The sequence below is a fragment of the Physella acuta genome, unplaced genomic scaffold, assembly GCF_028476545.2.
Source record: "Physella acuta isolate Inbredline_101_S28 unplaced genomic scaffold, ASM2847654v3 ptg000875l, whole genome shotgun sequence".
Classification (NCBI taxonomy): Eukaryota; Metazoa; Mollusca; class Gastropoda; family Physidae; genus Physella; species Physella acuta.
Window position 1 is genome coordinate 498,051 of NW_026732392.1, and position 20,202 is coordinate 518,252.

The 20,202-nt window shown below is 35.4% G+C and overlaps 2 protein-coding genes across 4 annotated transcripts in view; one reads left to right on the plus strand and one right to left on the minus strand.

Moving 5' to 3' along the window:
- Nucleotides 1-173: 173 nt before the first annotated feature.
- LOC131952473 (uncharacterized) lies at nt 174-16,147 on the minus strand. 3 transcript variants are annotated; one of them, XM_059315152.1, is made up of 12 exons: nt 16,049-16,147; nt 14,195-14,237; nt 13,505-13,620; nt 13,106-13,269; nt 12,798-12,825; nt 11,565-11,793; nt 5,922-6,068; nt 5,538-5,579; nt 5,310-5,345; nt 5,003-5,050; nt 4,117-4,218; nt 174-3,813 (listed from the first exon to the last, which is right to left on the minus strand). In XM_059315152.1, the coding sequence occupies exons 2-12, from the start codon at nt 14,235-14,237 to the stop codon at nt 3,662-3,664; spliced, it is 1,107 nt and encodes a 368-aa protein (XP_059171135.1). In that variant the 5' UTR covers nt 16,049-16,147; the 3' UTR covers nt 174-3,661. The 3 variants fall into 3 exon arrangements, with proteins under 3 accessions (XP_059171135.1, XP_059171137.1, XP_059171138.1); XM_059315154.1 differs by lacking the exon at nt 5,003-5,050; XM_059315155.1 differs by lacking the exons at nt 5,003-5,050; nt 5,310-5,345.
- A 1,692-nt stretch (nt 16,148-17,839) lies between these two features.
- LOC131952509 (1-phosphatidylinositol 4,5-bisphosphate phosphodiesterase gamma-1) overlaps nt 17,840-20,202 on the plus strand; it is a 33,215-nt gene continuing 30,852 nt past the window's right edge. The window contains exons 1-4 of the mRNA XM_059315200.1: nt 17,840-17,885; nt 18,173-18,308; nt 19,456-19,547; nt 19,949-20,179. Of these exons, the coding sequence (XP_059171183.1) occupies nt 19,987-20,179 (193 nt within the window). The 5' untranslated portion in view covers nt 17,840-17,885; nt 18,173-18,308; nt 19,456-19,547; nt 19,949-19,986. The remainder of the gene's footprint in view (nt 17,886-18,172; nt 18,309-19,455; nt 19,548-19,948; nt 20,180-20,202) is intronic.

The window sequence follows — 20,202 nt, forward strand, 5'->3', positions numbered from 1 at the left end:
GTGGTGGAGGTAGTATTAGAAAATTTGTGATGGTGGTTTTTAGAGCAAAATGTTTGTGATGGTTCTATGATAGGTGTGGAAAGACAGTGAGTTGTGAGAAAATCATGGATGAAAATGTTTATGTATTTGAATATTATATAGTAGACATGCCAAATAAGGAAAGAGATTTAAAAAAAAAAGCAATCCTTTATTTTAAGAAAATGTACAACACTCATTAAATATTGCAATATAAAAGACTAGGGGTGCAAAATGTACAAATATAATTGATCTTTGTACAGGATGAAGATGAAGTAAATTCAGATAATTAAAAAAAAACACTTGCATCAATCAAAGTTAAGTATTTAATTATGAGATTCTGATAAAATAAAACTGAGTTAAAGAACAACATTATGCTTTCAATAAATAAAAATAAAATAAGGCGAACACGGTTCATAACTAAGTAAACACAGGTCAAGATGATGTTAAACAATTTCAAAAATACTTCTTTTTAAAGTAAATTTCTATTTTTTAAAATTAATCTTTTTGTTCTCTTTTTTACTTAAAATGATATATGCCACAACTGTAGAGTTCAGCATAATTATTAATATTTTAAAAAATACTTAATAGACAATCCAACACATCTTTTAAAGGAATTTCTCATGTGACATCAAATGTTCACTACTAAAATTGACTAAATAGAGTCTTTAAAAATTAAAGCTTTTCATTTCTTGTTTAAATTAAGATTAAAAAAAAAAAACTGGCAGATAAGGCTCGTTCCCTTCCAACACTAAAAATTAAGAACGAAGAAGAAGAAGATTTCTTGTTTAAATTAAGATTTAAAAAAAAAACTTTGTACATAGACAGTAAAGAGTAACTAAGAAGAAGATTTCTTGTTTAAATTAAGATTTAAAAAAAAAACTTTGTACATAGACAGTAAAGAGTAACAATGAAATAGTAGTACAATACAGTAAACACTCACTGTAAACACCTCAAAAAGAAAGCTAACCTGGCCAGATTTTATCAAGTAAAAATTAGAGAACTATGAAGTCTAGGACATCTTGAGAGTACCACAGAGGCGTAGAGACCCTTCCCAGCGCCCAGGGACAAACTTTTCGATTTGAACCCCCCTCAAGATTTTGATTTGCACCCCCCTCAACCTTTCAATTTATTTTTCCAACCCATTTTGGCGCCCCCTTAGGTCGGCGCCCGGGGACATACCCACCCCTCGCTACGCTACTGGAGTACCAAACAATAAACTGGCAATGACAGTGGTAAAGAGTATAAGCAATACAGGAACTAGTTGAAAACTGAATTAGAATTCCAAAAATACTGAACATATGGTGAATAAAAAAAAAGATTAAACAAAAAGAAAATAGAGTGAAAGGAATAGAAGATGATATATTAAAGTTGTTTAAAACAGAGTGAAGTGGTGTTTAGCATTTATTGAAAACCTGTAGACCAACATACAAAAGTCACAGCTAGGATATATATAACTTATATTACACTTTGGCATATTATTAAATCAAACCTAGTTAAAACAAAATGAATTAGAAAAACTTTAATACTACTGATGACAATCGTGTCTCTTCTATCAACATTTTAAACTTAAAATTAGTAAATCTTTTAAAAAGGTAGTTTTAAGTCACTAGAGATAATATTCATTATTTTATTTATTTTGTGTTAATTTGAGTATTTTTTAATCAGCCATTTCTTAATCCACTAGACACGGTTAACATGAGTAAATAAGGCTTAGTACAATAAATACATATTTGAGTAGGGCTATATTTTTTTTTGTTGGCTAAATAGCAAAAAAAAAAGTTATTACTAGCATAAAAAAATGGAGATGAACAAATTTTTGTATTTAATGAGGCAATCTTTCCATGGAAGCCGCCATATTGAACTAAAATAGTAAGAAGCAGTCTGGTTGGCTGATATGATATTAGAAAGCCAATAATGTGGCATCTACTATCACGGCTGACACCCGGCCGATAGATCGGCGCTCATCTTTTTGGCTATAAAATCGGCATTGTCCCAAGAGGGTTAAAATATTGTTCCTTAAAATTTAAAAAAAATTTGCTATCACTATGGATAGAACTGCTTTGTTGTGACAAAGATAAAACTCCTAAAACAGACATACATCCCCATGAATCACTTATTGAAAATCACTTTCAATAAGAACATGTATAGAATGATAATCTTTGCACATCAAACCAACTATTTTATAGATTTAAAAAAATAATACACATCTGGTTGTTATCAACAATTTTAAATATCAGTACTGAACACATCTACAAAAATATTGTAAATTCTTCATGTTTCTTCATATTGACCCTCTTGTGATCAATTTTGATTTTCCAGCTACCAAGAGTTTCAGGTATGTATCATTGTATGAAACAAATATCCATATATAATCACTAGCAAAGGATGCAGAGGATAAACATTAAAAATATAAATTATAAGTTTCGGGCAGATATGAAACAATTAACCATGATTTTAAAAGTCAGATTTGTACATAAAAAAATCAGATCTAGTGGTCTTTTGTTTTCTTATAAAATAAAAAAAATTACAACTTCAAAAACACCTGTGTGACACAAGACTAATGTTTTTAAAAATACAAAGTATAGATACAGCAAAATACATTGTAAATAGATGTTTCAACACTAGAACAGCTGCTTTCTTGATAAAAAGACATCTAATTTCTAATTAGTTGAATTTAGAGACATTTTTTCCCTTAATATCTATATCACTCTTTTAACTAAAACAATAATAGCTGTGAAGTGTTTTACTAATAAAACTCTGTTAATATCAGATCAATATTTATCTTTATTGACATTAATATCACAATAATAATAACATTTATAAAATACATTTTTTTATTGAATCCTGAATATGTACACTTTGAAATGCCTACATTTTAGGAATATTTTTAAAATATTCTGATAATTTAAAGTTTAATGGCAGATTTTAATTGTTTCTCATTAAGCCACATTTAGCAGCTGCATCTAAATATAAAAACTAATTTAATCCACACTTTGAGTTAAAAATTGGACTAAAATTTATTTATTTCTTTAAACAAAAAATTGATTTTTAAAAATTATTATTAGCTTTTTCAGAAGAAGTGTTTTTTTCCCCCCACAAATATGAATCTGTTCATTATTTTTTCTTATCTAAAATTAGTAAAATTTCTTTCTTTAATAAATAAATCCCTACTTATCATTACTATGATTATGTAGGGAATTCATTTACAATTATTATTTTATATATACTTTTATATAAACTCTGAAAAAGATTAGTCTGTTTGCAGATGCATTTAAAAAAAAATCAAGGGAAGAAATAATCCCAGCAGACAGTGGATAACAATTCTGGGCTAAGAGAACTGTTGTAATTCAATTTTTACACTAATTAAAAAGTTCTGAAACTTGAAAATGTTTTCATTTTCTGTTTTAAAAAAAGGTGGTACACGCATGAATAAATGAATCCAATAGGATTAAACACGTAAGTAGTTGCTACAGTAAAAATTGCACTAGCCTAATGGCTTTTTAGCTAAAAGAATGGATTTTAACTTATCTGGCACAGAAGTAGCCAGGGCCACAATCTTCACATCACAAACAGGCAAGTTATTTTGTTTACACTTCTCTCCATCTTAATCGAAGCTTCCAAAACTACCAATCTTCTCTCCATTTTAATCAAAGCTTCCAAAACTGCCAAAGCTTCCGCAGCTTCCAAAACTACCAAATGAGCTGAGGGAGCTCCAGCTGCCCCACCTTCCCAGCCCCCAGCCTCCGCCCATCATACGGGAGGCACCGTATCCCAGAAGTGCCCCTCCAGCTAGACCTGAAAGATGCAGTGCAATTAATGTACAAAAATCATTAGTGACAGAATGAAATGAGCTAAACCTGAGGCTGTTAAGTACAAGTACCAATCCATAAATGATATTCAGGGGTGAGGAATTAAGAATGTGAATTTTTTTTAAAAATGACAAAAGGTTAGATTTATGGAGATGGGGAGGGGAATGGGGTCTGAAAGGGTTGGAACTCTGTTTTTGTGTGTGTTTGTGATGATGAGTGGCTGCAGGGATGAAAATAAGCTAAAAATGCATAGTGTAAAACAGCAACAACAAAAAAAAGTAAGAGTAACCTGCAACCATCTTGCCAGTATTGCTTCCCAGAATTCCTCCCTTCTTGTGGTGCTGTTGGTAGACAACAGGCTGTTGGTAGCTGTACGTTTGGTGTGGGTGACCTACAACAGAACAACATAGCCCATAATGTAATAGAAAAACATAATGAAATAATAAATAGAATGTTTAGTTAAAGTCTACGTTTCTTTGTTTTTCAGCTAATACATGAAATGAACATCTTATTAAATAGATTTAAGTAAACAATATTCATGGCATTTAATATTAATACAATGTTTTAATACATCTAAAGATATAATTTCAATAAATAGAGCAGGTGATTTAGAATCCACCTATTTCAGTGACCTCTGCATATTAAGAGATAGTGTGGTCAGTCTTATGCTCAGCCGTATACACTTTCTCCAATGTGTGTCAGGTACCTATTATAGGTGTATGGACACATGGACATCCTATGGGCTTGAGCTTAAATCCAAACCCAAGGTATTTGGGTGAGCAGTTGAGTGCTCTACCACCTGACCATACAATCCCATACATCTAAATTAACACATTGAAATCACTGTTTCCTAGCAGAATTTCTTCAGATTTATAAATGTAGATTCCCTTTTTTAAGCAAATTAAACTGGCTAAAACCAGCTTCTTCATTTCCAAGTCTCAATGACAAACTCTCTATACAAATTGCTGTGTAGAAAGTTTGGAAATCTCCAAGCAACAAGTTCACATTTGGCTGTAGCACTTTATAGCAATGGCCAAATATGGTCCCAGATAAAATATGCCCTTTCAATTTTAACACACTAATCTAAATGCTCTTATGTTTTGGAAATAAAAATAAAATGTAAAAAAATAAGCTAACTCTAACAACAAAAACAACAACAGAGAAACATCTACTACCTTGTACAACATAATGCTGAGGTGCTGGAGCGTATGCACCCCCATAAACTAGAATTTAGAAAAAGTAAAAAAAAAATACAACCAATTGAAATAAGGATTAAATAACTTATTCTAGTGGGGAAAATATTGCAAATTAAAATCACTGTGTTTAAAAATAGCTTTTTAAATATGAAAAATACTGAACCTCCATTTTAATATAATTTATTAAAATAATAGATAGCAAAAAAAAAAAAATTAAAACACCCATCTTTAAAAAATGTATCAGTTCTAAATGTTGCAATCAGGGGCATTAATTATAAACAATTACCTGGGGCTGGTTGGTAATACTGTTGCTGGGGATAACCTGGTAGAGAAACAGCTTTGAATTTCAAGACAACTTCAAACAGAAAAATTTCATCTAAATACCTCTAACACAATAACGTGTTACCAAACATTGTAGGTTTAAATAAGCTAAAAAAAAAGTGTCTTCTCTTAGTTGAATTTGTTTATGCGTGTTTACTAGTGCAATTGAAAAATGTTAAGCAAACATAATTACCTGGATTGGGGGCAGGATGATAGCTTTGTTGTGGGTAGTAACCTAAAAACACAATCATACATTTGAAATGGAACTATATTTTAATTACCATGAAGATTAATTTAGAACTCCTACAGTAATTCTTTATCTTAATGTTACTTACCATGTAACTATTAAAATATTTTTTAAAATGCCCACTTCTTAAATTATTTTTAACTGCTTAAATTTACCATGCAACTATTAAAATATTTTTATAAATGCACACTTCTTTAATTATTTTAAACTGCTTTTACTCTATATTAGGAGATTCAAATTTTAATTAAACACAGTATATTATTTTTGTCTATCAATTGTCTTCAGTTTTCAAAATTAGACAACTTAAGTATCACAAAAGAATCAACTTACCCTGGGGTGCAGGTTGGCTGTATGCGCCTTGAGGGGGAGGGGGGTAGTACTGAGGCTGGGGGTACTGATGAGCTTGGGGTAGGGGGGAAGGGGGTCTGTACTGTGGCCCTCCTGGTGCTGGGGGATATGGTGGTGCAGGGCCACCCACTGTTTCAAAAAATAATATGATGAATAATTTCTTGTTTTTGAAAATTGAAGCAGAGAATCAATTTTAAAACTAAATATACCAAATAGAAAACATGGACTAGTCAAAAAATGGAGCATAACACTAGTGGTAACTAGATAGTTTAAACTTTACTTCTCGTTCATGATCACTAAAAATTGCTGCTTGACTGAAGTGTTAATTGACAAGTATTTTTTGCATGTTATGTTAAAAATAATGAATCAGCCACTATTATTCCATTTCAAACAATAATAAGACAAGAAAATACTCTTATCTATATATATAATTCTCTTCTGGGAGCCGTTAGAAAACAAGCTGCAAGCGCCTCCTTGCAGTTCCCGTCTCTTTCTCTCTATCACTATTACTACCACCCCCACCCCACATTGTCTGGTGAGCTGTGTGTGATGGGGGGTTTCATATATATTATATAATTATATCTTCTCTATATTCTGATCTGCTACTATTCATACGACAACTATTATACTTGTGAGTAGGATGGGAATCACTCTTATGTTCCGCAGACACTAATTAACAAACGTCAACCACTTCGTTTATGAAAAGAACACTAACTTTATTAATACACACTTATTTGCACAATATCAAAGAATACCTCCGTCTCCTACCATTACTAACCCCCAACTCCCGTTACTGCCGCGGTCTACGTCATTGGTACATTTTCGTGTCATGCTCACGTCACATTCGCGCCACAAATATTGTATTCAACATGCGCACAATACTCTCGCACCAAATCGTCTACAGTCAAGTTCGCACCGTCCTTTGTAACCTCTACTAGTTGTCTAATTCTTTATATCTACGCTATGACATCTCCTCCCCCCCTACAATTAAAAAAACTAATACTATTAGTTTTTTTTTTCTGTCTTCTTAGTCAATCATCGTATAAATACATAGTCATAGCGTCATCAATGACTGAATTACATTAACATTTCAATAGCAACAATTCCAGCATTCACATTTTCAAAAAAACAAACGACAACAATGTCATGCCGCATCTTGAACTGCCAGTAGAGAACTTTATCATCTGTATTGAAAAATTTACAAAATAAACGTCAGTCAATTTATTCTTTATCTTCGGTAAAGACTGTTCCACAAAAGTTTATCATCTGTGTAGACAAATTTACAAAATATACGTCACTCAATGAATCTTTATCTTCGCTAGAGACAGTTCCACAAAGTTTATCATCTGTGTAGACAAATTTACAAAATATACGTCACTCAATGAATCTTTATCTTCGGTAGAGACAGTTCCACAAACGTTTATCATATGTATAGACAGTTTTCCCTGTTATACTTGACGTCTAAATGTTCCCTTGAGCTTTATAAACACAAAACTTGGCAACACTGTGACCGAAAAACAAATATTTATAAGCTGAAGTTGCCGTTACGACTTGATCGAAAATTGACCGCGACCGTGCGTAAGGCTTTTGTTAGTTGGTTATGGTGGCCCTTCTTGCCGTTACGACTTGGTCGGAAATTGACCGCGACCATGCGTAAGGCTTCAGTAATCTGGTTAGGATGACCCATCTCACATTGATTTGGTTCCTCTAGATGTGTTACTTGACGTGATCCTGCGGACGTGTCCTTGACGATGTGTTTCATATGTTCACGTTCATGATGTACTGCTCGTTTGACCGCTGCATTCATTTAAGCTGGGCATCAGTGCGTAGCATTCACGAAGATGACGTCAGATTCTGAGAAAATATGAGCGGACATGTCGTCTTAAACATATGCCAGCTAAGCGTTTTTGTGCCCGTCGGACAAATAACCTTCCTCTTTTAAAGAAAACCCACCAAATTTTGATATGCTGGTTATTTGTCCACGACACACTACATAATAAAAATAGTAACTACATTATTATAATTATCAACAAAATACCAACTACATTACTAAATCATTAACTACACACGACTAGCATTAAAATAGAAAGAGATCTACTACACACAAAGAAAAGACATGTGTGTTGTATTGCGTGTCACATATCTGTAGTGCAGGAGCAGCTCTCTGCCTGTGACTGTACATAGCCATAATTATTCATCCTCCAATAGCAACTAACATATTCTTCACCTTATGGCTATAATGGAGCAGCTCTCATTATACCATGTTATGACAACGACTTCCTTCTGCACCATCAGAATTGAAAAATTGCCTCACGTCGATATTTACGACGACTTAGATTCATACCATACATTTAGCTGTTCGATAACTTGAATTTACTTTACTTATTAATCCTTGTGTAGTCGTTGTTCAAAGCCGTTCGTAAGGGGGTGTGCGTGGTCCAAGTTCTATCCGTCACGGGGTAAAGCACATGGGGTGCTAGGTTAAGGTTAGGGTTGAACAGGTCCGTCGTCTGTCTTGTACTCGTGTGCAGGTCATTTCTTTAGGCTCTGTAGTTTCTTGTGCTCCTGACATTATCTGATTAAGTGCTGACCAGGAATAGTAGTAAGCTGTCTCACCAATTGCATTGTTTAGGACATATTCTTCATTTTCATTGTTGAGTTTTTTCTCCAATCTGAGCAATCTGTCATTAAGTTTATCATTCTGTTTTCTCAAACTGAGAACAACTGAGCCGATTTCTGTGATTTTTTTAGACAACTCTTCAGTAACTGTGTTCATGTCTATCACCAAATTATCACTCCTTTTCTGTAGATCGTACATCGTTCTGTTTACCGTTTCGATAGAACTTTGTGTGTCGGCCTGCTCGCTTCTTACTTGTGTTGTATGGTTCATGTCATTCTCAACTTGAAATTGTTTGACACCTCTGATGTTGCCTAGGATCAGATCGTGTGGACCATATCTAAAAACAACTGCCTCTACTGTTCTTGTTGCTGATGGCGTGCTAATCTGGATTATAGCTGTTGGCCAAACATATGTTATGCCTCGTGAACTCTGGACATGTTGTGTTCTGCCTGTGTATTGATGTCGTCTAACAAAGTAGCTTCTAACAGCTATTGTTGAGCATCGTGTGTCCCTTATGGCTCGTGCAAATCTGTTGTTAATCTTGGCTGTAAATGTGTCTTTCCTGTTGCTGGCTTCACTAAAAGATGTCATGTATGCTGATCTATAAATTGGTCTCTGGTATTGACGTCTATTCTGCTGTATATTCCGCTGGAGTCTATCATCATATAGTTTCTTACAATTAAACTTTTTGTGACCTGATCTATTGCAGTAATAACATCTGATATTGTGATAGTTCTTTTGTCGACAATAGTTCATCTGCATGTTGTGGTCTGTTGTGGTATCTTCTTGAACTGAGTGTGGCGTATTAATTTTTGTAGTAGGCTTGCTCTCTGTTTCACTGTATGAGTCATCTGAATCGTAGTAATATTCATAAGTAGATCTAGGTAGCTCTGCTTTTTGTTGTAGCGTTGACTCATGTTTAGGTTGCTGTGATCGATTCTCTAACTTTAATTTATATTGACGTAGTTCTTCTTCTACTTCTTTTCGCCTTATTTCTACTTGTAGTCTCATTTCGCTTAGTTCAAGTTCAGTTTGTTTTTCAATCTCGGCTTTATAAAGTTCAAATTGTTTTTCCATCTTGGCTCTACGAAGTTCGGATTCTCTTTCTCTTTCTTGCCGAGCCTTGGCAAACATAAATTCAACTTCTGCTTCACGTTTTTTGTAGTCTTCTGATTTCTCATCTAATTTAGCTTTAGCTTCAACGGATTCTTCTTCTCGTTTGGCCTCTAGCTGAACTCTATAGTGAGCTAACGCCACTTGACATTGTCTTTCCTGTTCTGCATCCTCTAAAAGTCTTAACTGGACTAACTCAAATAATTTATCTTCATCGACAACTTTGTCTTGCTTTCCATATTTGCTTTTCTTCAGCGACGAGTCTCCAATGGTATACTCTAAGCCTAACTCGGGCTTAGTTATAGTTAGAAGTTCGTTAAATGGAGGCATGTCTTAGTGTGGTGTAATAAAGGTGATGTGTGGGGAAAAAAAAAGAGTAACAAAATAACATTAACTGAAAAGGACGAAACACATAAATGGGCGAGAGTAAGATAGATGTAGCTTACTCTAATCCTACCACAGTACGGAACACGTGACAGGTTATAAAGAGAAAAAAAAATGCTGGGAGCAGCACGATAAACACGATAATGCGAACATTACGTGATACAGCTAACTATAAATGTGTACCTCTTAAATAGCAGGCCTACACTCAGTGTGTCCTATAATTAGGAAGCCTCAGCCAATTTAAGAATAACAAGACTAGATCTATAAAGACATAAAACAAACACGAAGAAGAAAAACTGCTGAATAACCAGCACAGGATCCAAACAATCCCGGTTACTTAAAAAAAAATCAGAGGAAGGTACTTATCTTGCTTCCCTGCGATGATCAAGTAGCCCTCTGCTCAACACGAATCCGCTTCAAACTTCACAACTTTTCACTCGAATCCTTTTTTAAAACACCACTTGCGGAATTAAGGACCACTTGTGCTCCACCAATATGTGATGGGGGGTTTCATATATATTATATAATTATATCTTCTCTATATTCTGATCTGCTACTATTCATACGACAACTATTATACTTGTGAGTAGGATGGGAATCACTCTTATGTTCCGCAGACACTAATTAACAAACGTCAACCACTTCGTTTATGAAAAGAACACTAACTTTATTAATACACACTTATTTGCACAATATCAAAGAATACCTCCGTCTCCTACCATTACTAACCCCCAACTCCCGTTACTGCCACGGTCTACGTCATTGGTACATTTTCGTGTCATACTCACGTCACATTCGCGCCACAAATATTGTATTCAACATGCGCACAATACTCTCGCACCAAATCGTCTACAGTCAAGTTCGCACCGTCCTTTGTAACCTCTACTAGTCGTCTAATTCTTTATATCTACGCTATGACACTGTGGTCACGCTGTTTACATTTTACAATCATAGAGACGGGTTTGGTGACGGCTATTAGGGGCAGATAATTTAGTTTGAAACGATTTTAAACTTAGAGGAGGTAATTAAAAGGAGGCTGCTTTCACGTGGGGGGTGGAGGGGGGTTTAGTGTTTTTAAGCAAATATTTTCAGTGGCAGCGTTGGTACTGTCAAATTCACAAATTATAAATTACTGAAAAGTAGAAAAAAAAACACAACTAAATAACGGCGTATGATACGCAGCGGGTCGGCTCGTTTGTTTTAAATTGAAAATTGTAGTACGAGGGATGATGAGACTTAGCAGTGAACAAGTGGTATCTGGTCTCATGATTGTAGGTCATTAGGTCATCCCTTGACACCTAAACCAGGTGTTGCAATGCCTGGTAGGGTGGGGGGGGGGGGGGGGGCGCAAAAGGTGGAAATAACAATGTCTAGAGGCTGGCAATATGAGTATAAGATTGGAGTTGGACAATCATCCCATAGACATAAACTGCTAACAGAAGCCTTTCAGGCAACTGTACCGATTGTTGTGACATATATGACAGACATTGTGAAACAAATCAACATACCTGTGAGATTCTCAAAGCCTAGCATGGGGCCCTGAGGAGGTGGGGCGTAACCGGCTGGTGGGTGGCTAGCTGAAGTGTAGCTGGGAGGGTGGCTAGCTGAAGTGTAGCTGGGAGGGTGGCTAGCTGAGGTATAGCTGGGGGCATGGCTGGGACTCACATGATGTTGTGGGGACTGTTGAGGGGGGTGTTGTGCATGTGCACTGGGGTCCTTTTGGGGCGGTGGAGGTAGCTGTTAGATAAGATAAAAATAATGTTGAAAAAAAATCAACTGTGAGTTAAAAAGTTTACAACAATATATAATACTAGATAAATGGCCCGTTGAGGAAGGGTACAACGGGCGCTAGGCTGATAGTGCTGTCTCTTTTCTCTAAACTAAAACCAACCCACCCCCCACACACCACCCCCACCCCACCCCCCCACCCCCACACACCACCCCCACCCCTCACCCCCACACACCACCCCCTCCACACACCGCCCCCCCCCCACCCCCCACCCCCCCCCCCCCCAAAAAAAACATGTCTACCGTCCCATTCAACGAAATATAATTATATACTTTTTCCAGTGTCCGCCCCCTCCCAGAATATTCTACCCCCGCCCCCGAAAATTTCAAGTACCCCCACCCCTCTCCGGGGAGGAAAAAGTCTGAAAGAAACACTGAAACCAACCCACCCCCCCACACACCACCCCCCACCCCTACACACCACCCCCCCCCCCACCCCTCCACCCCCCAACCCCCCCAAAAAAAAAAACATGTCTACCTTCCCATTGCAAGAAAACCACTTTTTAGATTAGACACATTAATTAGGCTGTAATTTTATTATAGAGTATCGATGAGGAAATTTCTTTTGAGTTGGGGAGGGGGGGGGGGGGCTCAGACGTTCTTACGCGGGGGGTGGGGCTTCGCCCCTACCCGAAGAATTGTATGCAAGAAACTCTTCACGCAAACCATTTAGATTAGACAACATTTCCTTTTTTTCAATGTTTACGCGATAATCAATGACGTCATATTACTGTGTGCACTCTCTGGTTTGAGATTATGTTCTACTCTACGCTAAATGTGTCGACGTCATATTTCGTTTTTCGAATTACTGTGCATGTTTTTATTTTGCTTGTGTTTTCTCTAGAGCGTTCTTGTCAGACAGAGCGTTCTTGACAGACAGCGAAACTATTATTATAGACTAGATTCTCATGTCAAGAATTTTTCAGATCATTAAGAAGTAAATTTCTACTTACAACACTGCAAATGGCATTCATCCAATCACTGGAAGTAAAATAAACATATTAAGCAAGGTATTCATAATTTGAAAAAAATTAATCTAAAAAAAAAAAACATTTAACATTATTAACATTTTGTTAGTATAAATAAGAACATGTATTTTGAGAGATACAAATATTTATAATTCTTAAATTTTATTTGAAACTTTTCTTTTACAGATAATTTTCATATTATTTAAAATGAAAACACAATGGAATAAAATTTATTACAAATTTATTATGAAAATACAATTTACAAGCTGTGTGTTATAAAACAAGAAACTCACTGTAACTCTTTTGTGGTAGAAAAAAGAAACCAGTGTATTTTAGCTTTGCTGCTGGGTTTCTGTGGGATACCCATAATGCAATCATAGGAGCCGCCAGGTGGAAGGTCAGGCCTATCAGGCATACCAGATGTGAACTCCCCATATGCAAAGTATTTGCAAACATCCTAGCAAAACATATTTAGAAAATAAATACAATACTCCAAAATGTTGAAATTTAATATTTTAAAACACTTATTTAACTGGAAAAGACACACAAAAATTGAAAGAACTTTTTTCAAATTAAAAATATAATTTCTCCTCTAATCAAAATTTATCATCTAAAATTAAAATTGATTACGCAGTTTGAGTCTTATCTCTGTACTATTTCTTTAAAAGTTTTAGAAAATTGACTAAACAAACCTTCATATATATAGAGCCTTGACATTTAGATTCACCCTGTTTCTTGTAAACATTTAATGTCGAGTCTCTATGTAACTGAAGAAAGGAATTGTTCCAGCCACCACTTAAAAAACTCTCTGAAAACATTGAAAAATGGTTCCTTAACTACAAAGTAGATACACTAACTATATATAATCTTTGTATATATAAGGTTTATACTGCTTTTAGAGACAAAAATGTAGCCCAAACTATACTAAGGGAGTGTTAAAAGTATCTCCCATAAATGTGCCCTGAGAAGAGAAGATGTCAACATTGCGAGACGTGTGTTGGACTGGAAAGCCCAGAGGAAAAGAATAGCAGACCAGCCTAAACAATCATGGAGACTGTCAAGGAGAAGCAAGGGCTACAGGGCTTACAAGTAAGCTACCCAAAACAGAGTCCAGTGAAGAGGTGCAACTGTAGCCCTTTGGAGCACTTTGCTCCTCAGGGGATATAGGGATAAAGTCTAGTCAAGTAAATCATCCTATAAACACTTTTTCTTTATTGGAAGTTATACTATGATACAATCATTTCTTAGACAGCACAAATTTTGAAAAAATAACTATAAATAAATAAAAGGTGGTCCAGTTTTGAAATGACACTCACTTCTATTTAATTGCATTTGTATGTTGTGATATGTAGCCTATAATCTAAATATGCTGAAATACTTACTGCTGTATCTTTTAATATAGCCACTCTTTACTATGTCACCCATCTAAAAAAAACAATAAGGCAAACAAAACTAAATATTAAACCACAATGTACACAAACACTTTATATGTACACTAGAACTAATGATGATAGAAAAGCAGTAAAACAAATGAGACCAAGTAAAGGTGAGAGACAGACTAATACTTTTTAAATTGAGCTTGAGCCAGCATGGGGACAGAGTGGTCTAGCAGTAGAGAGCTGGACTGCTAATGCGGCTTAAGTCTCGAGTTCAAATCCGGGTTCAAGTCGGTAGATCCTCCCTGAGTCCACCCAACTCTGATGGGTACCTAACTCATGTTAGGGAAAGTAAAGGCGGCTGGGCATAGTGCTGACCACACTATCTCTTCATATGTCGAGGTCACAGAAACAAGTGAACTCTACTTCAATTGCCCTATAGGCCGTCAGGTTTGAAAGGGAAACTTAACTTTTGAGCCAGCATTGGTAAACATGTTGCCCATAATAAAAGACATTGGTATAGATCTACATTTAGAAAAATCCCCAGCATATTTCATAGTGTCAGTTGCCATGCAATCAATCACATACTAGAATCTATCTGCTCATTCAGTCGGACGGCGGCCGACACATTAATTTTTATTTTCATTCGGTTTTAAAATGTATGGACGGCTTTATTACGAGGTGCTATAATACATGTTATACATTTAAATAAACGTCGAGATTTCGGGAATACAGCTCAGGGTTCAATTGTAAAATATGTCCAATAATAGACCGGGAAACTTGGTTCAACTTTGCGGTCCGATATCTCCAAAAGTATTTAACTTATTTTGACCACGAACCCTGAGCGTTATACGTCTACATTTAATGTATTCGTCTGCCAAATTTAACTGTTGTAGTACGTAAACTCGATATGTGTATACAAATTTTGTAACGCATTATCAGTTTAAAGACGGCGATTCGAAGCACGGCCGAGCGGTTCAGTCGGACAGCGGTTGGCGCGTCATGTTTATATTTTCGGTCCACTTCAAAGTCTATAGACGTCCTTATTATAGGGCCTTATAGGACATATGATACATATTAATAAACGTCGAGATTTCAGGAATACAGCTCAAGGTTCAAATTTAAAAAATCGGTCCATAAATAGCTCAAATAACTTAGTTTAACTTTGCAGTCTGATATCTCAGAAAGTATTTAACATATTTTAACCAAGAACCCTGAGCGTTACATGTGTACATTTAATCTATTCTTCTACAAAGTTTCACTGTTGTAGTACGAAAACTCAAAGAGTCTATAGACTCCAAGTAACACCCCCCTTTTAAAAAGGTGAAAAAGCCTCCCCCCTAATCGGCACGTCGCCGCGGAGGGTAAAAAATGTGATTTAATCGGCGATTTCTTCAACGTCTGAAATAATACAGAAATCAAACTAATACAGTTAAAAAGGTTATTCAATTACGAACAGAATGATGTATAACATGTTAATATAAACACAATAAAAGCATGCAAAAAACAGAGTTAAACATGCAGGGGGTAGGGAAAAGCCGATTTGTCCGATTTTCTCGGCAGCGGCATTGGCCTAGCTAATTAAAGTAATTAAAGATAAAGATATATCTAGTTTCTAGATCTAGATCTAGTAAGAGTCAAAAGAGTAGAGTAGAGGAGACACTGACAGTCACCACAGAGAATGAATGTTTTCCTGCACTAGGCACTAACTAGATTCTAGAATTTCTAGGACCTGACTGGCTGACTAGGATCTTGTTCTAGATTTAGATCTAGATCTATCTGAAATATCTATTTCTATACGTCTATTGATCTAGTTAAAAGATATAGATCTATAACACAAAAGAAAATGTTTGGGCTTACAGTGAGTAATCAGTAAACTGAGTAATGAGTAAAGTATTTAGATCTCCAAGTAAAAGCGTTTCACCCACTCCCACTGTTTTGTGTTTATGTCTTGAAAATACTAGATTCTAAAACAATGACGTCATAATGTTATCAAGAACTGCTACTCAAATAAAAAATATTGATTTAAGATTCACTTCTTGTCTCCCTTTAGCTTTTATTAGGAAAATTATTTTTATCTAGTGTCTTTTAATTAATAATAATTATTATTTTAAACGCTGTTTTAAATGTAGTATACAGTATCAGCTTTGCGTCTATCACAGAGCAAATAAAATTTTGATAAATATTTCGGTCCAGTGAGTGAAAAATATTACAGTTGCATATTTTACCATGTAAGTGCATAAGAAAAAAAAGATATCTTAGATAAAAATAAAAATAAGATATAGTATTGTAGTACAGGACGAATAGTTGGGCATATTTTAAACATGTCCGTAGAACAGTTAGCCTATATTAATATAGATCTCTATATTATTTCCACATACTCATGGGCCTTCCACTACCCCGCATATCGATTCTATATAGATTCTACCCATAGACTGCCACCAGTGTTTCTTCCAGGGGGGGGGGGGGGTACTTGAAATTTTCGGGGGAGGGGGCGGACACTCTTAAAAGTATATATTCTCTATATAAATCCCATTTCGTTCGGAGGGGGGGGGGGGGGCGGTGGACTCACTTCCGAGGGGGGATAGGAGGGCTCAGCCCCCCCCCCCCCCCCCCCCCACGAAGAGATGCCTGGAAGAAACTCTGACTGCCACAGAGGTAACACTTCTTTCTAGCAACCCGCCACATAAACTATGATAAACCACGACATACTGTATTATGTAATATGTATGTTTACAAAAAGGGTTTGATCTCGAATTCGTATTTATCAATCATGAAAATGAAATAATTATAAACTAAATATCTTGTTAAATCTACATTAAAAACAACTTTTATTGTGTTAAAAAGAAAGTATAGACCTAGAGCCACGAATAAGCCAGTAGGGTCAGACTATTCAATCAACCACGCTCAACAGTAGAAATTTAGCAAAACAAAGATTTAAAAAATAAGTGTGAGAAATCGATACCACACACTCCATATGCCTACCCTATTGTAACAAATCCTAAAGCAAAACGATAAACCACTTACCAACCCACACCCCTTCAACGTAAGGTCTATGACATGTAGCGCTGCTCGATCCCCCATAATGTAGCTGATTGATAAAAATGATATTTACAGCATAATAGCCAATTTTTTCCCCCAAAAAAACTTTTAATATAGATCAATCTGCGTGATAATCCTATTACTAGATCTAGTAGTTAGGGGCCTAATATCTTTAAAAAAAAAAACAACACCGCATGCACGAATAAATATTAAAATAACGCAATAGATTACTTAGTAATGTTCATAATGAACTCATTATCCCCCCCCCCCCCCCACCCCCCGCCCCCTCCATCCCACCCCAACAAACAACTGCATGCTAACCCTTAGATTTAGAATGTAGTTAGGCCTATGGTGGTATCGTAGTCGGCTCTAGTAGAACTCACTAGAGCAACTTAATGAATGAATAATATTCGAATCTATTAAGTTTTAAAAATTAAATGTTAAGACAATTTAAAATGTGTGTCGTACGAGGGTAATATTGTATTATAAATATTTTAACCAAAAATGTTAATATCTTTTAGGCCTGGGCCTAGATCTACCTAGTGTGGATATTTTGGGTTATTTTTAGTTTCGGTTGTTTCCCTTTGATGCTACCCGGAAGAGAATATTTTCATGTTGACAAGTGTTGGGGATTTTATCGCTGACTTAATTGCATGTTAATATATTTTAGATTAACTCTTTCATTTATTTTTATACAATAGGTCTAATCGATAAATTATTATCTTTCAGTTAGCGGGTTACAAAACATTTTACCTGATGAGAATTTATTAAACCATAACTTACTGTATAAAACATTACAATACATTAAAATTTTAGTTTCATAGTTTGGATTTGTGACTGACTGGATTGGATTGTGGTGGAGTGATAGTTTTTTTGTGTGATTTGTATACTTGTCGTAAATGAATGTAAATTTTAATTTGTTTTCAATCTTTGTTTTTGTAGGTTTATTAGCCAAATTAGCATACAATCTTACAATACAGTCAGTTATGTATGTTTATGTTGAACATATAAATAGAATAAGAAATAGATGATTATTCCTGACTACTCACTCAGTGACTACTCTCATGGCAAAGGACAGGTAAGACAAATTTGGTTGTTGTCTTGCCTTCAAGTTGACAAGTAGATTAGATCTAGATGTAGAGTCTAGTTTTAGTACATTAAATAAATTCTTGATTTAGACATTAGTTAGTACTATGTAAATCACTCAACTGGAGTAGAGTACTCTTGTACAGGGGGGTGCGGGGGGGGGGGGGTGCGGACCGCACCGGGTGATACCATTTGGGGGGGGGGGGTGACACCAAGGCAAAAAATAGCAAAATATATAGAGAAAAACTTGAGGGGGGTGCAAATCAAAAACTTGAGGGGGGGTGCAAATTGAAAGTTTGAGGAGGGGGGTGCAAATCAAAAACTTGAAAGTTTGTCCCCGGGAAGGGTCGCAACGCCTCTGGGGGGGGGGGGTGTGACACCATTAAGTGCCGCACCGGGTGACACCCGACTTCGCTACGCCACTGCTCTTGTACATTGTAATTTACATTGTCATACTCATACACTACACTGTCCTGCCTATAGGCCCTACTATTTATTATTTATTAATACTAATTAAATTACTATTTATTATTTCATTTTTAAATAATCATGTCGTCAATTTATTTTAGATCTATATATAGTATTAGTAGGCTACATACTAGGCCTAGGCCTATTTATTTATTATAAAGAGGCCTTCTATAGGGCTTATTTTTACCATATAAAATACTATATGCCCTACCTAACTCCCTATTTTAGGCTCCTATTATTATTATTATTAGGCCTATTATTATTATTATTTTTAGGCCTATTAGTCTTGGGGCCTACTGTAGTGCTCAGCCTTATTTACTAATTAGTAATCAGGCCAGGCCCTAGGTTACTTTAGATAAATTAAAATGAGTTTGGACGAAAAAATTAAAAGTGTCAACATTTTTTTTTTGAAATGCTTCACTTCGAGAACCTAAATAAAAATAGGTCTAGTTTTTTTTTTTCTGACTAACATTATCGTTTTAAACATCAAATACTGAATATAGACCAAACAAATTTAGTAAATTTATTTTCAAACCAGTTGTAGTTGCATAACTATTGATGCTGGTGTTGGATTTTTAGCTATTTCTAATTATTTATTTATTACTGCACATTTGTGTGGTTGGAGGAATCTTTGTATCTTTTGTCTAGGCCTATGTTTCTTTTATAAACAGATTAAGTCTGGCTTCTATGTATCATTTGAAGACATACTGGATGGATGTTTAAGCCTATAGGAGACTGTTTTGTATCATAGTTTGCTGGAAAGGTAAATTAAAAAACAAACATAGTTTGGAGTTCAATCTAAGTTAATTATAAGTGAAATTAATTTTAAAATTGCCTTACTTTGGTTTTATTTATTTATTTATCGTTCAGTTCTTTCTACTGTACATTGTATTGTGTTGAACTAAGTTAAAATATTTGTAGAAGATATATTCAGGAAATTAAATCTTTTCAGTACTAAATAGATTAACATTTGCATGAATTATGTCACTTATTGCTGTGCATCTTTACTTTCTCCTATTCTTTGTCTGTGGCCAGAGTCATCTCATCATGCATAATTTATATATAAATTAGTAGGCCTAATTTATCCATTAATTAAGGCCTTTTTTTCATAGAATATAATTGTAAATTCTATCCACCCAATAATTATAAATTATGTCATTATAGAGTCTCCAGGCAAGGTATAAAAAAAGACACTAAACAAGATGGCTTCTCCACTAGTGAATGGGGGACCTCTAACCCCAGACATAGTGGAGGTGATGAGGCTGTTGGAAATGGGACTCGTTACGTCAATTTTCTTCTATCGAAAGCGGCCAGAGAGGAGAACTTTAAAAATAAAACTGGAAAGCAGGCAGCTGATGTGGGTTAAAGGCCAAACTAGTCGCCCAGAAGGGATAGGTAAAGTTTGTTTCATTTCCTTT

Coding starts and splice junctions, on each gene's coding strand:
- LOC131952473 (XM_059315152.1), bottom strand. CDS start 14,237: ATGGGTGACATAGTAAAGAGTGGCTATATTAAAAGATACAGCA. Junction 12,826..13,105: donor TCTACCACAAAAGAGTTACA/GTGAGTTTCTTG, acceptor TTTTACTTCCAG/TGATTGGATGAATGCCATTT. Junction 4,219..5,002: donor TCAGCATTATGTTGTACAAG/GTAGTAGATGTT, acceptor GTTCTGTTGTAG/GTCACCCACACCAAACGTAC.